At 35.2% G+C, this 15,920-nt stretch overlaps 1 protein-coding gene across 10 annotated transcripts in view; it reads left to right on the top strand.

Moving 5' to 3' along the window:
* Positions 1 to 15,920, top strand: part of DOCK7 (dedicator of cytokinesis 7) — a 230,239-nt gene that overhangs the window by 48,542 nt on the left and 165,777 nt on the right. For all 10 annotated transcript variants that reach the window (XM_047869911.1, XM_047869912.1, XM_047869913.1 and 7 more), the window contains exons 8-10: positions 2,112 to 2,178; positions 3,573 to 3,722; positions 14,300 to 14,380. In XM_047869911.1, the coding sequence (XP_047725867.1) occupies positions 2,112 to 2,178; positions 3,573 to 3,722; positions 14,300 to 14,380 (298 nt within the window). The remainder of the gene's footprint in view (positions 1 to 2,111; positions 2,179 to 3,572; positions 3,723 to 14,299; positions 14,381 to 15,920) is intronic.

Raw genomic sequence — 15,920 nt, forward strand, 5'->3', positions numbered from 1 at the left:
TATATGGGTTTCAGTACTGTCTACAAGGTTTCAGGCATCCATGGGAGGTGTTAGAACATATTTTTTGCAGATAAGGTGAGACAACTATATAGACAGTTGGGAAAGGTAATCTTTTCAATACATTGGCAGGACAGTTGGATATCTGTGTCTCTCTGTTTCTCTATCTTTCTCTGTCATACAGAGGGAGAAGATGTTTTCAATACATTCACTTGACAAAGCATCTGTATACAGAATGTATAAAGAAGTATAAATAGATGAGGAAAATGCCAAACAAAAAATAGAAAAATGGTCCAAAAGAGGGTGTCTGTGTGGTCATAAATAGATGAAGATGCATATTAAAAGTCCAGTGTGATAACAGATACCCACTGAAGTTGCAGAATCAGAAAGAGTGACAATAACAAGTGTTAGAGAGTTTGTACAATAGGCTTTGTAGAGGTTGAGCCATGTAGACAGTATCACCAAAATTTCTATTCTTTTGGCTTCTGGGCTGGGTTCTGCTAAGAGAGACATCAGCAGAAGTCAGAGGATGGAAGAAAGTGAAATCAGTGGTATTTACTTATATCCTTTTACTCATTCCCTGCTAGGTCATGTTGATTGGTTGCCTTCTCCTCCAAAGGCCAGTGTTTCTGTGAAAGCCCCTTGTATACCTGTTCTTTCTCAGTTTTGGTTTACCACTTCTAAGGTCTCCTTTAGGTCAAGGATTGGTAATGACTCCCTGCTATTGTTGTCTCCAGAGAATTGTACTGTCTCTAGTTGTTTTCCTAAATCTTATCGGAATCTTTGTGAATCCCCCTTCATTCAACTCAACCAAATGCGACTGTGTGTTATCTCCTGTAAAGGCTTTGATACTCTCATGACAAAAAAAAAAAAAAAAAAATGAACAATGTAGAACAGGGTTTTTATAACCTTGGCACTATTGACATTTTTGTCTGGATAATTCTTTGTTGTCAGAGGCTCTCCTGTACAATGCAGAATATTTAGCCACAGCGCTGGCCTCTCTACTCACTAAATATCAGTAATATTCCTGCAGTAATGATAACTTAAAATGCTTCCAGACATTGCCAAATGTCCTATTGGGGGAAAAATCATCCTTTATTGAGAATCACTGCTCTAGAGTTTTAGTTAACCTCATGTTACATATTATTCCCTTTTTAAAGAGAGAGAGAGAGAGCTAGAGCGTGCAGTCGTGGGGGAGGGACAGAAAGAGGTAGAGAGAGAATCCCAAACAGGCTCCATGCTCAGTGTGGAGCCCAACATGGGGTTTTACCTCACAACTGTGAGATCATGACCTGAGTTGAAATGAAGAGTTGGGTATTTGACTGAGTACCCAGGTGCCCCACATATTATTTTATTCAGCAAATAGTTACTAAGTGTTTACCGTATGTAAGTCAAGTTCTTGGAAATGAAATTAGACATCTTGATTTAAGCATACAGTTATAAAATACATTTGTACATATTCATATAGTGAAAATTTATATTTGAGCATTAAAAAGCATGATTAGATTAATATTTATGACAGGGAAATATACCCATAAAATATGAAGTTGAGAAAGCAGACTACTAAATATACAGTGACACACTTCATTTAAAAAAAAAATCCAGTTGGGGCACCTGGGTGGTCCAGTCGGTCAGGCGTCCGACTTCAGCTCGGGTCATGATCTCACGGCTTGTGGGTTTAAGCCCTGAGCCACGTGTTGGGTTCTGTGCTGACAGCTCAGAGCCTGGAGCCTGCTTTGGATTCTGTGTCTCCCTCTCTCTCTGCTCCTTTCCCACTCACACTCTGTCTCTTTCTCTCAAAAGTAAATAAATGTTAAAAAATAAATCCATTTACCAAGTGCAATTATACATAGACAAAAGTCTAGACGGATAGGCACTGAAACTGTTAATTTTGGTTCTCTCCATGTGGTGGAATTTTGTATGCTCCTGTTCTTCTCTGAAATTTTTAATGTGTTTTCTTAGTTTTTCACATTGAATATATGAAATTACCTAATGGAAGTAGTGGTTGATTTAGACTAAAAGATACACTTGGAAAAGTGTTTCAGGAGGAGGGGTGGCATAGATGGTATAGCACAGATGTAGAAATGTTAAACTAATTGCTTTTTTTCTTAAAGGTTTGAGATTGAAATTGAACCTATTTTTGCAAGTTTGGCTTTATATGATGTCAAGGAAAAGAAAAAGGTAAGATTATATGATTTGAACATAGTCTTTTGTCACATTCCTAGGTTTCAGAAACTTGTTTTCAAGTTGTTTTATAAGTAATAATTTTTTGAGAATTGCTAAACATGATTATTTATTTTTATTTATTAAAGTTTATTTATCGAGAGAGAGAGAGAGAGAGAGAGAGAGAGAGAATGAGCAGAGGAGAGGCAGAGGGAAAGGGAGAGAGAGAGAATCCCAAGTAGGCTCTGTGCTGACAGCAGAAAGCCCAACTTGGGGCTTGAACTCATGAACTCTGAGATCATGACCTGAGCTAAAACCAAGAGCCAGATGCTTAACTTACTACCCATACAGTCGCCCCTAAATATGGATCTTTTCAAAAGAAAATAGAAATTTAATTTATTAAGACTTGTTAAACATATTTTCTTACTATAAAATAGTTTAGTTGATACCTAGTTTTTATTTAATGGAAAGAATTCCAAAAGCAAATAGCAGAAGCAACTTTCTTTAAAATTAAGAAAAAGTTAATACAAGAAAAGCATTTTAGGCAAATAATGTATAAAGGATTAGAATCATTATGAAGTTTTGTTGATGTGATTTAAAAATTCACACTAGCTAAAAAGATCATTTATATATGCTTGAAGTCTTTTATCTTAAATACTGCTTTAGTTTTACCATTGTATCTTTATTACACTTAGGAGTCTTTCAGAGGGCTATCTCATGCAGCATTTTTAAAATAATGTTTATTTTTTGGGAGGGAAAGAGAGAGAGAGAAAGAAAGAGGGCACAAATAGCGAAGGGGCAGAGAGAGAGGGATTCAGAGAATCTGAAGGAGACTCCGTGCTGTCAGTGCAAAGCCTGAGGTGGGGCTTGAAGCCATGAACTGTGAGATCATGATCTGAGCCAAAATTGGATGCTCAAGTGACCAAACCACCCAGGAGCCCCTCATACGGGATTTCTTAATATTCTAAGCTTAATGTGTGGTAGAAACTAACTACTTTCAGTGACTTCTACTGTCAACATATTATAGATTTCTGCTGTGGAACTCTGCCCCAGCAACTTGTATTTGCTAAATCAAATTCGCTAAAATATTATTTGTATAATTCTTTTAATTCTCAATTTGAGGTAATTCATCTCAATTTCTTTGTGTACTTTATTACAGGTTACATTTCTAATCAAAAGAGCTTGGGATAGAGTTCTTTAGAATATATTTCTTGTATATTTCTCAGATAGTTTTGTATATTTCTTTTTGCTTTTATTTAGACATATAAAGATTGGTCAATGAAATATATGATATACAGTATGTTAGTGTAATGTTGTAATATCTGTAATATTTTAAGACTGAGTATGCTTGATATTTGCAAAATGTACAGATTTTAAAATTTAATATGTGAATTTTTATTTTGTTTTTTTAGATTTCAGAAAACTTTTATTTTGACCTTAATTCTGAGCAGATGAAAGGATTATTACGTCCCCATGTACCACCTGCTGCCATTACCACTTTGGCAAGATCAGCTATTTTTTCTATCACTTATCCTTCCCAAGATGTTTTTCTTGTAATAAAGGTAAGAGTAATGTTAAATAAATTAGTTTGTTTGTGTAGTGTCTGTATATTTGTCTCCCTATTAATATCACAAGGTTTTTAAGGGTAAGGATTTTATCTTCGTGTATTTTTTTTGTCTTAAAACTTCTTAACACAATACTGGATGTAGACTGTAGTCTACCTAAAAAAAACTACCTAAGTTTTTTTCTTTTTTTTTTGAGTGGGAACTCTATTAGGGTTCTCCAGAGAAACAGATCAGTAGGCTGGAAATACACACACATGTATGTACACACATACAGGTAGAGATTGACTGATTTTAAGGAATTGGCTTGTGTGATTGTGGGGGCTGGCAAATTTGAAATGTGTAGGGGGTTGGCAGGCTGGAATTCAGGTAAGAGTTGGTATTGTAGTCTTGAGTCTGAATTGGGCAGCAGACTGGAGACTCAGGCAGGGTTTCTGTGTTGCAGTCTTGAAAATTACTTCTTTGGGAAATTTCCATCTTTGGTCTCAAGGCCTTCACCTGATTGGATGAGGCACACTCACATTGTGGAGAGGGTAGTCTGCCTTACTCTACTGATTTAAATGCTGATCACTTCTAAAAAATACCTTTACAGGAACATCTAGGTAGGTTTGATCAAATAACTGGGCATTATAGCCTACCCAAGTTGGCATATAAAATTAAGTATCATAGGAGCTTTATTATGATGTTATCACTCAGTTTCTAAATTATATAAATACTAATATCTAAATCATTGAGGTCATGGAACATTATGATTTGACTGTCCTCCAATTAAGAATAAGGATTACAAACATAGGGAAGAATAAAAAACGAGGCCAACTGTAAAGCAGACTCTTAACTATAGAGAACATACTAAGGGTTGCTGGAGGGGAGTTGGACTGAGGGATGGGTTAAATGGGTGACAGGTATTAAGAAGGGCAGTTACTGTGATAAGCACGGGGTGTTTTATATAAGTGATGAATCTCTAAATTCCACTCCTGAAGCTAATATTATCCTATGTATTAAGTGACTGACATTTAAATTAAAAATTTGAAATAAACAAAGCAAAATAAACACAAAAACTGAATAAGGATTATGAATTCTAAAATCTGAATATTATGAAGCTGCTTAGCTTAAGTTGAGGAATAATTTACTATAACTTGACCTTGACTTGAAAGAAGCTTAAAATATATTCATTAATCATTTTATCTTTATTTATATAAAATTATAAAAGGTAATGAATTTTACAATAAGGTTATAAAGTGGATTGTCACGGAATGAATCCTGTTTACCCACAGGAATAATGTCCTAATTTGTCGACACATTCCTATTGAATTCAGCTTAAAATAGATCTTAGCTACAATGAATCCTACAAGCACAGATTTAGCAGCAGTGGTCTTCAGAAACTCAGAATAAAGTTCTAAATATTAATACAGTTGAGAAATACTGTATATACAAGTACCTTTACATGGGAAAATAGTACATTTTCATAAAAATAGAACATATTTAAGGAAACGAGATGAAAAGATACAGCTGATGGTTCGAATATTGACTGCATGAAAATGAGATTATTTAGTGACAAGATTTGGTTGAGAGTGAACAGTTTAGATAGGATTAAGGATAAGAAACATTGTAAATGTTCAATATGAGTAAATAGGGAGATGAATCAATGTACATTCATATGATGGGATACTATGGCAAATAAAACCACTATTTGGAAGAAATTTTTTTTTTAATGTTTATTTATTTTTGAGACAGAGAGAGACAGAGCATGAACGGGGGAGGGTCAGAGAGAGGGAGACACAGAATCTGAAACAGGCTCCAGGCTCTGAGCTGTCAGCACAGAGCCCGACGCGGGGCTCGAACTCACGGACCGCGAGATCATGACCTGAGCCGAAGTCGGCCGCTTAACCGACTGAGCCACCCAGGCGCCCCTGGAAGAAATTTTAATGATATAGAAACGCATGTGTGATATAACATTCAGTGAAAAATAAGTCTGGCACAAAACTCTCTATGGAATGATCTCAATTGTGTAGAATATATATGTACATAAAAATATGTATATACATAGAAAATGACTTCCCTGTAATTTCAAAAAAATGAACAAGTTAAAATATTATTAAAAATTTAAAGGAGATGTATTTAGGAGGTTTTGCTAAATCACTTGTGGTGCAGCAGGATGTTTTTGTTTCTTGAGAGGAAAAATGCCATTGATCTGTGTATTGGTGAGCTCCTGCTATTCAAGAACAGAAAGAGAAAATCCCAGTGGCATGCAACAACAAACGTTTGTTTAGGTCACGCATCCAAGTTGTCTGGTGGTCAGTTGATGTAGGTTGTACTCTCCTCGAGGTGGCTGTGCTCCTGAAACCGTCTTTTGGTTGGTTGGGGCTCATTTGATTCAGCTGGAGCTGTACTTCTTTGTGTATTGCTTTTCTAGTAGGCTAGCTTGGTTTATTCTCATGGTAATTGCAGAAATGCCAAAGAGCAGACCCCCCTACACAGGCACTTTTCAAGCCCTTGGTTGCATCACACAGGCTAACATTGTATTGGCCAAGACAAATCATATGACAGAACACAAAAGCAAGAAGTTAGGATATATACTTGGCGTCTTTATTCAGAGGAATTCCAGTGTCAGGTAGCAGTGAGGGGGGTAAAGGAAGGGTGAAGAATTGGGGCTATAAGTGCAATCTATCACTGTCTGAGATATGGGAATTCTGGCTCAGCCAGGATTAGGTCTTCCTTGCTCATTTTTGTGTCCTGTTTATTAGCATACTTTCTGGTAAATAGGTGAAGGGGTAATATCATTGTGTTTGGATTATTGTTTATGGAAGAATGACATTTTAGAGAACAAAAACAAAGCTCTTTGAAAGAAACGCACAAATAGATGAAGAAAAACGTGGGTTACAATAAGGTAATGATAACAAAATAAGCTTAATTTAATTTAATTTTTTATTGAGGTGTGACATAATTACAGAAAATACACAAAAGTCATAAATACATGATTTAATGAATTATCCCCAAATAAATGCATTATGTTACCACCCACCCATGTTAAGAAACAAAATGTTACCAGAATCCCAGAAACTGCCCATGTACCATTCACCGCTCCTTTTTTTTTTTCCCCTCAAAATTTTTGCTTGTTTTTGAACACTATGTTAATAGGATCCAACATTATATATATTTTGTGACTTGCTACATGATTGTGTGATTATACTGCTGTATGCAACAGTTTTAAATTCATTTACATTGCTGGAACTCCTGGGTGGCTCAGTTGGTTAAGCGTCCGACTTCGGCTCAGGTAATGATCTCAAAGTTCATGAGTTTGAACCCCATGTCGGGCTATGTGCTGACAGCTCGGAGCCTGCAGCCTGCTTCAGATTCTGTGTCTCCTTCTGTCTCTGTCCCTCCCGTGCTCATGCTCTGTCTCTCTCAGAAATAAATAAACATTAAAAGATAATAAAAATAAAATTCATTTACATTGTTGTTTAGTATTGTATGAATATATCATAATTCATTTTACTGATGATAGACATTTTGGTTAATTTTGTGGTTTTTATCAGAAATTCTGTAAATATTTGCATTCCATGAGGATAGACATATGCATACATTTGTATTTAGTTTATTCTTGGGAGTAGAATTGCTAAGTCACAGAATATTTGTATGTCAAATTTGGTAGATGCTATCAAATAAATGTTTTCAGTCTCTGTGATAGTTGCATTCCCACCAGCAGTGAATAAGAGTTTCAGCTAGTCATACTTGATATTTATCAGTTTTTTTAAAAATTGAAGAATAAAATATGTACAATGAGATATTTACAAATCTGGAGTAAACAGCTTGGTGAATTCTTCCATGTGTATTTGCCTGTGTGATCACTCTTGAGCTCAAGTCATAGAATATTTCCATTGCGTTATTACTCTGGAGGGTTCTTGTGTTTCTCTTTCTAGTGACTACCCCTGCCCTTCTAGATAACTAGTATTCTAACTTCTGTCACCATTGTTAGCTTTTCTTCTTGAAGTTCATATGAAAGGAATCATAACAATGAATCTTCTGTGCCTGGCTTCTTTCACTCAATATAATGGCTGTGAGAGTCCTCCATAGGAGGAGAGCCACCCTAGAGCCACCAGGTGCCCCTAGAGCCTTTTTTGGTTCCACTGGTCTATTTTTCTTTTCTTGGTACCACTACTGTACTGTTTTCATTATTGTAGCTTAATAATAAGTGGTGTATTTTTTTTCCAGCTTGACTTTTTACATTTTTGTGTAAATTTTTACTTGTCAGTCTCTTCAACCCCTCAGTATAGGCATGCTCTCTTTCTCTCAAGAAATAATGTAGTGAGATGTTGACTGGCATTGCATTAAATATATAGATCAATTTGAGAAAGTTGACATCTTTAAACTATTGTTTTTCAGTCAATGAACATGATATATTCCTTCATGTGTTTAGGTCTTTTCCTCTCATATATTCTTGGTGATTTGATATTTTTGATTATATTATAAATGGTATCACTTAACATTTTTCATTTTAAATTATATACAAAATTTCATTTGTCACTGGTATATAGAAATTGTTTTCTTTGTAAGCTTTGTTTACAATTAGCAATATGCACAGGGTGTCCATCTTTATTAATTTTTACATACTGAACTTATGTACATCTAGATCAAGATGTAGAATATTAGCAAATGGCCTTCTTTGTGCCCTTTCCTACTATACTGACTTTTACCGTATCTTGGCCTCTTTTGAAACTTCATAGGAAAGGAATCGTATAGTATAAATTCTTGTCTCTGGTATTCTAAAGAATTATGTTAAGATTTATCTAGGCTTTTTGCGTGTAGCAGTAGTTGTTTTTAATCCTATATAATATTCTGTTATATGAATATATCACTGTTTTTCCATTCTCATTGTTGGACATTGGGTTTATTTCTACAACCGGTTTCCCTACATGGATATTCCAATTTTTACTCTTTTCAACAGTTTTTGAGAATATCAGCTGCTCCATTTCCTTCTTAACACTTGCTATCATCGGATTTTATTGTATTTGACATTTAAATTTTATTAATTTTGTTTTATATTCTGGTTTGTATTTTATTTCTGATATGTTTGTCATGTTATATCAATTTTTTTAAGAGTTTATTTTTAAGTAATATCCACATCCACTATGGGGCTTGAACACACAACCCCAGGTCCAAGAGTTCCATGCTCCACTGACCTAGGCAGTCAAGCGTCCCTCAATTTTAGTCTATATTCTGTGATGACTAAGAATGTTGAGTGATTTATTGGCTGTTCGGATATTCTGTTTTATAAAGTATTCAAATAGCTCATTTTTAACTTGTTTGTAAGTGATTTTTAATATAAAAAACATGAATTTTAAGTGTATGTAGGATACATATGTTTCACGTGAACAAATATATACACTTGTGTAATCCTATCCATTTTATTGGATTATTTTTATTTTATTTGTAAGAGTTTTTTGTCCTGCACTTGCTAATTTGAAGTATCAACTTTATATGTGCTAAATTCCTACAAGGAATTACCACAATTCCTACAAATCAGGTATGCTTGATTTGGTTTCTGGACTTTCACCCTATTTTATTTACGTTTCTTTTCTTTTTGAAAATATTAAGTTATATAGGGTTAACGTGAGACATTAAATTAGAAGTGGGGAAAAAAATTAGAAGTAGAAACTGTTGCATTGGTCACTCAATACTGTTTTGTGAGTTTTTTTTTACTTTCTTTTTTTTTTTTAGTGTTTACTTACCTATGTTGAGAGAGAATGTGTGCACAAGCAGGGCAGGGGCAGAGACAGAGAAAGAATCCCAAGTAGGCTCCACACTGTCAGTGCAGAGCCTAAAGTAGGGCTTGATCTCACAAACTGTGAGATCATGACCTAAGCCGAAATCAAGAGTTGGACACTCAACCAATTGAGCAATTTTTTAAAAATTGTTAATTCTGTACATTGATATTATATTAGATGACTTTTTCTCCTCTTATCAGATTTTGCCAACCCCAGTTTGCTCTCTTTCTATGAATTTGACCTCATATACTTCATATGAATGGAATCATAGAGTATTTGGTTTTTGTTTTTGTGTGTGACTGGCTTATTTTACTTAGTATAATGTCTTCAAGGTTCATCAAGGTTGTAGCTTGTTTTAGGATTTCTCCCTTTTAAGGGCTGAATAATACTCCATTGTATAATATTTAATATATATATGTTTGTCCACTCATCTCTTTTTTTTTCAGTTTGTCATAACCGATTTACCTAACTTTATTTTTTTATTATTTTTTTAAATATGAAATCTATTGTCAAATTGGTTTCCATACAACACCCAGTGCTCATCCCAACAAGTGCCCTCCTCAGTGCCCATCACCCACTTTCCCTTCCCTCCCACCCCCCATCAACCCTCAGTTTATTATCAGTATTTAAGAGTCTCTTATGGTTTGCCTCCTTCCCTCTCTGTAACTCCCCACCCCCCTTTTCCTCCTCCCTGGTCTTCTGTTGAGTTTCTCAGGATCCACATATGAGTGAAAACATATCGTATCTGTCTTTCTCTGTATTACCTGTTTCACTTAGCATAACACTCTCCAGTTCCATCCATGTTGCTACAAAAGGCCAGATTTCACTCTCATTGCCAAGTAGCATTCCATTGTGTATATAAACCACAATTTCTTTATCCATTCATCAGCTGATGGACATTTAGGCTCTTTCCATAATTTGGCTATTGTTGAAAGTGCTGCTATAAACATTGGGGTACAAGTGCCCCTATGCCTCAGCACTCCTGTATCCCTTGGGTAAATTCCTAGCAGTGCTATTGCTGGATTATAGGGTAGATCTATTTTTAATTTTTTGAGGAACCTCCACACTGTTTTCCAGAACGGCTGCACCAGTACGCATTCCCACCAACAGTGCAAGAGGGTTCCCGTTTCTCCACATCCTCTCCAGCATCTATAGTCTGCTGATTTGTTCATTTGAGCTACTCTGACTGGCGTGAGGTGATATCTGAGTGTGGTTTTGATTTGTATTTGCCTGATGAGGAGCGATGTTGAGCATCTTTTCATGTGTCTGTTAGCCATCTGGACGTCTTCTTTGGAAAAGTGTCTATTCATGTTTTCTGCCCACTTCTTCACTGGATTATTTATTTTTCAGGTCCACACATCTCTTGATAGACATTTGGGTCGCTTCTGCCTTTTGGCTTTGTGAATAGTGCTGCTATGAACATGAGTGTACAAATAATGGTTTACATTTTGCTTTTGATTCTATTGGATATATACTTAAAAATAGATTTTCTGTATTGTGTGGTAATTCTATTTTTAATTTTTTGAGGACCCTCTGTGTAGTTTTCCATAATGGATGTACCATTTTCATAATCACCAATAGTGCACATGAGTTCCAGTTTTTCTGTATCCTTGCCAATGCTTGTTATTTTTTGTTTTATTGATTGTAGCCATCTTGATGGCTATCAAGTGATAATCTCATTGTATTTTGATTTACATTTACCTTATGATTAGTTATGTAGAGGATCTTTTCATATCCTGTTAGCCATTTTTGTATCTTCTTTGGAAAATGTCTATTCAAGTCCTTTGCCATTTAAAAATCAGATTAAAGTAAAACCTTGGATTGTAATTTGTTCTGTGAGTGTTCCGCAAGACAAACATTTCTAATAAATTTTAACTTGATAAATGAGCAATGTCTTGCAATATGAGTTGTATATGATGCTGAACGTCACACGATCACAGCTGAGCCAGTGGTTCTTGAAATTTGCTTTGATATCTCAGTGCTTTGGATTACAAGCATATTTCCAGAACAAATTATGCTTGCAAACCAAGGCTTACTGTATTTATTTTGTTGTTGAGTTGTAGAACTTAAAAAAATTATTCTGGATATTAACTCCTTATTAGATACATTATTTGTATATATTTTTTTATTTGTTGCCTTTTCACCCTGATTATGTCTGTGATGCACAAAGTTTTAATGTGGCCCAATTTCTGTATTTTGCTTTTGTTACTTGTATTTTTCTGCATCAAATTCAAGAAAACATTGCCATATCCAGTGTCATGAAGATTCTGTTTTTTTCTGTTAAGAGTTATATAATTTTAGGTCCACATTTAGGTCTTTGATCCATTTTGTGTTAATTTTTGTATATGATAGAGAGTAAAGACTTTATTCTTTTGCATTTGTATATATGATTTAAGAAAAAAATTTTTTTTACTTTTTTTAAATGTTTTTATTTTTGAGACAGAGAGAGACAGAGCATGAGCAGGGGAGGGGCAGAAAGAGAAGGAGACACAGACTCTGAAACAGGCTCCAGGCTCTGAGCTGTCAGCACAGAGCCCGACGTGGGGCTTGAACTCACGGACCACAAGATCATGACCTGAGCTGAAGTTGGACACTTAACCGACTGAGCCACCCAGGCACCCCCAAGAAAAAATTTTTTTAATGTTTATTTTTGAAAGAGAGAGTCAGAGCACGAGTAGGGGAGGGACAGAGAGAGAGGGAGACATGGAATCTGATGCAGGCTCCAGGTTCTGAGCTGTCAGCGCAGAGCCTAATGCGTGGCTTGAAGTCATGAGCCATGAGACCTTAACCTGAACCGGAGTCAGACACTTAACCGACTGAGCCACCCAGGTGCCCCATGGATACATGGTCTTTTAAACACCATTAATTCTTTTGCATTTGGGTATATGGTTTTTTAAACACCATTTGTTGAAAAGACTGTCCTTTCCCCATTGAATGGCCTTGGCAGTCTTGTTAAAAATAATTTAGCCTGGGGCTCCTGGGTGGCTCAGTTGGTTAAGCATCCAACTCTTGATTTCACCTCAGGTCATGATCTCATGGTCGTGAGATTGAGCCCCCTCATTGGGCTCCACACTGAGCATGGACCTGCTTAAGATTTTCTCTCTCTTTCTCTGTTGGCCCCTACCCTATGCACACTGCCTCTCTCTCTCAAAATAACTAAATAAATATTAACAAAATATTATTTAACCACATATATGAGGGTTTATTTCTGGACTGTATTCTGTTCCATTCATCTATATGTATGTCTTTATGCCAGTATCATATATATATTTTTTATTACTGTAGCTTTGTATTGTTTTGAAGTCTGGAAGTATGAGACTTACAACTCTGTTCCTTTTTTAAAGGTTTATTTTGATTGTTCAGGGTTCTTTGAAATTTCATATGAATGTTACGGTGAATTTTATTATGTCTACAAAAAAAATCTTTGAGATTTTCATAGGAATTGCATTAAATCTGTAGATTGCTTTGCATAGAATTGGCCTCTTAATATCAATTTAGTCTTCCAGTTCATGACTATAGGATATCTTTCCATTTGTTTGTGTCTTCTTTAAATTTTTTTTTTTTTTTTTTTTACCAATGTTCTATGGTTTTCAGATTATATATCATTCACCCTTTTGGTTAAGTTAATTTCTCAGTATATGTTTCCTTGCTATCTAGAAGAAGAGTGCTTTGATGAAACTTTTGTAAGCTGAAATTTTATAAAGTGACAAAGCAATTAACATTAATTTATATGGAAAAATATTTGAATGTTCTTAGACCCAAAAAATAACTCTCTCAGTCTTTCATGATGCCTTTGGACATATCTTGCCAACAGATGCACAAAATAAATTGAGATAAAGGACAGATGCTCGTAGACACAGTGCAGAACTATGGTGGTTTGATGCTGAGATACTGAGTTGTAATTCCCAGGGAAGGAGCTTGGCAGTGCCACTGTTGTTGCCCCGGGTGTGTGCTGCCTGTATTTGCAAAGCATATGCTGAATGTTATTTTTACTTTCCCCTTTTTTTGTAAAAGTGAAAATCCTCTTCAGATTTCTTTCAGTTAGCAAAAACAGGTAGTAATGTAGGTCTTTGTAAGATCAAAGTAGCATAATGTTAGCTTTCTAAAAGTGGGGAATACCTTTATTTTTTTCTTTTTGATATTATTGTAAGTGAAATTGTGTTTTTAATTTTCTTACAGATTTTTCATTATTAGTATTTAGAAATATAATTGATTTTTGCATATTGATTTTGTATCTGCAACTATGCTGAATTTATTTATTAGTTCTAACCATTTGTGTGTGTGTGTGTGTGTGTGTGTGTGTGTGTGTGTGTGTACTATAAAGGTTTTCTGAACAAAAGGTCATGTCTGCAAACACATAATTTTACTCTTTCCTTTCAAATTTGGACTCATTTTTTTTTTTCTTTTTCTTGCCTTATTGCTTTGGCTCAGACTTCCAGTACTTTTTTGAATAGAATTGGTAAAAGTGAGCATCCTTATCTTGTTCCTAATGTTAGAGGAAAAACTTCCAGCCTTTCACCATTGAATATGATGTTAGCTGTGGTGTTTTCGTATATGGTCTTTATTATGTTGAGGTAGTTTTCTTGTATTCTTAGTTTGTTGAATGTTCCTAGCATGAAAGGGTGCTGAATTTTGCCCAGTTATTTTTCTGTATCAATTGAGATGATCATGTGTTTTTTTTTTCCTGTCATTCTGTTAATGTGGTGTATTACCTTGATTGATTTTTTTTATGTTAAACCATCCTCACATTCCAGTCTGATTACTTTTTTTTTTTTAAGCTTAATTAGTCTTTACTGTTTTATTTTTTGACAGTTAGAAAAAGTCCTACAGCAAGGTGACATCGGAGAGTGTGCAGAACCATATATGATTTTTAAAGAAGCAGATGCCACAAAGGTAGAGTATCATGCCTCTCATTTTTCCCACCTGTATAGTCATATAGCTCCTCCCAATGCTCCCCCAGTCCCTGAACCCAACACTAAATAACCTCTCATTTCCCAAGTTATTATTTGGGAGAATTATGAAGCATATTAAAGAATTTAACTACTAGTTCATTATTTTCTATTGGACTACCTGCTTTCTTACTTTCTTCTTTTTTTGTCACTTAGCTTTTTTCATATGCTGTGTTATTCTTTAAAATCTCCCTTACCCCCAAACTAAGTGACTCCTGACTTTTTTTTCCTTGGAGAGAACTAAGTTAATTTCATTTCATTCTAAGTATTAAAATTTTCAAAAATAGTGATTTTTCATAAAATAGTGATATCGGTAATAAAAGGTTTTTTTAAAGTTCATTTATTTTGAGAGAGAGAGAGAGAAAGCACTTGCACATGAGTGTGGGAGGGGCAGAGAGAGAGAGGGAGAGAGAGAATCCCAAGCAGATTCTGAGCTGTCAGCCTGGAACCTGATGCAGGGCTTGATCCTATGAACCATAAGATCATGACCTGAGCTGAAATCATGAGTCAGAAGCTTACCCGAATGAGCTGCCCAGGTGCCCCATATAGTATAATTTTTTATAGTAAGATAGCAGTACTCTGGGGCTCTGTCTAGCTGCTGATAATTAAGGAATGCCACTGATAATTAAGGAATATGGTAAAAACAGAAAATACTATCTCCCTTTTGCTATCAGATGACTAATTTTTAGAATTTGGGTACACATATAAAGCAAAAGCAATTGATATAAAGTTGGTACCAAATTTCAGATACCCTGAGTTAGCTACAAGAATAACAGATGATTGAATACATGATTTAATATTTGAAACATCCAGGAGTATGCTTGAGGAATACTCAATAAGTTACCAAAATTTAGAATATGTTTTGTTTTCTATTTTTGTGAAATTTGGAACAGTAACTGAGCCTTTTCTGCTGATATAGGTAGAACTGAGTACATGATACTCTTTGATCCCTGGCTTGCTGGTTGAAATTAGGGTTCAAGTATTCTATAACCTTTCCCCGGGTTGTCATTTTTTAAATTTGCTGTTGTGTGGAGCTCATAATTACAATAGCAGCTTATTACATGCCTACATAAGCTGATAGACTCAAGTATACTTGATATCTAGGCTTTTAAAGCAATCACCTATTTTGGAGGTATAATATATAGCAATAAACAGCGCTAACATTTAGTTATCCGTCCATCTTATCCCAGGCCTGACTCTCAAGGTAGAGCTCTATTGTTAGTGTATATATACCTTGACAACATCCTGTATGGAAAGAGTATGTAAGATATTTGGTGTAGATTTTTACTTTTGGACCATTAGTTGGCTATTGCAGGTTACCTTAGTGTTTGTTTCAGGGATAGCCTAAAAGTTGGGCCAGCTTCAGGATGTCTTCCAGATAGGCACATACTGTTTGGACCATCAGTCTGTTTCTAGGGTTTAGTCTTTTTGCAATATTTTTTTTTTGTTTGCTTCTTTTATTACAGTTCTGGTCTTACATGTTG

Source organism: Prionailurus viverrinus, chromosome C1 (assembly GCF_022837055.1).
Source record: "Prionailurus viverrinus isolate Anna chromosome C1, UM_Priviv_1.0, whole genome shotgun sequence".
Classification (NCBI taxonomy): Eukaryota; Metazoa; Chordata; class Mammalia; order Carnivora; family Felidae; genus Prionailurus; species Prionailurus viverrinus.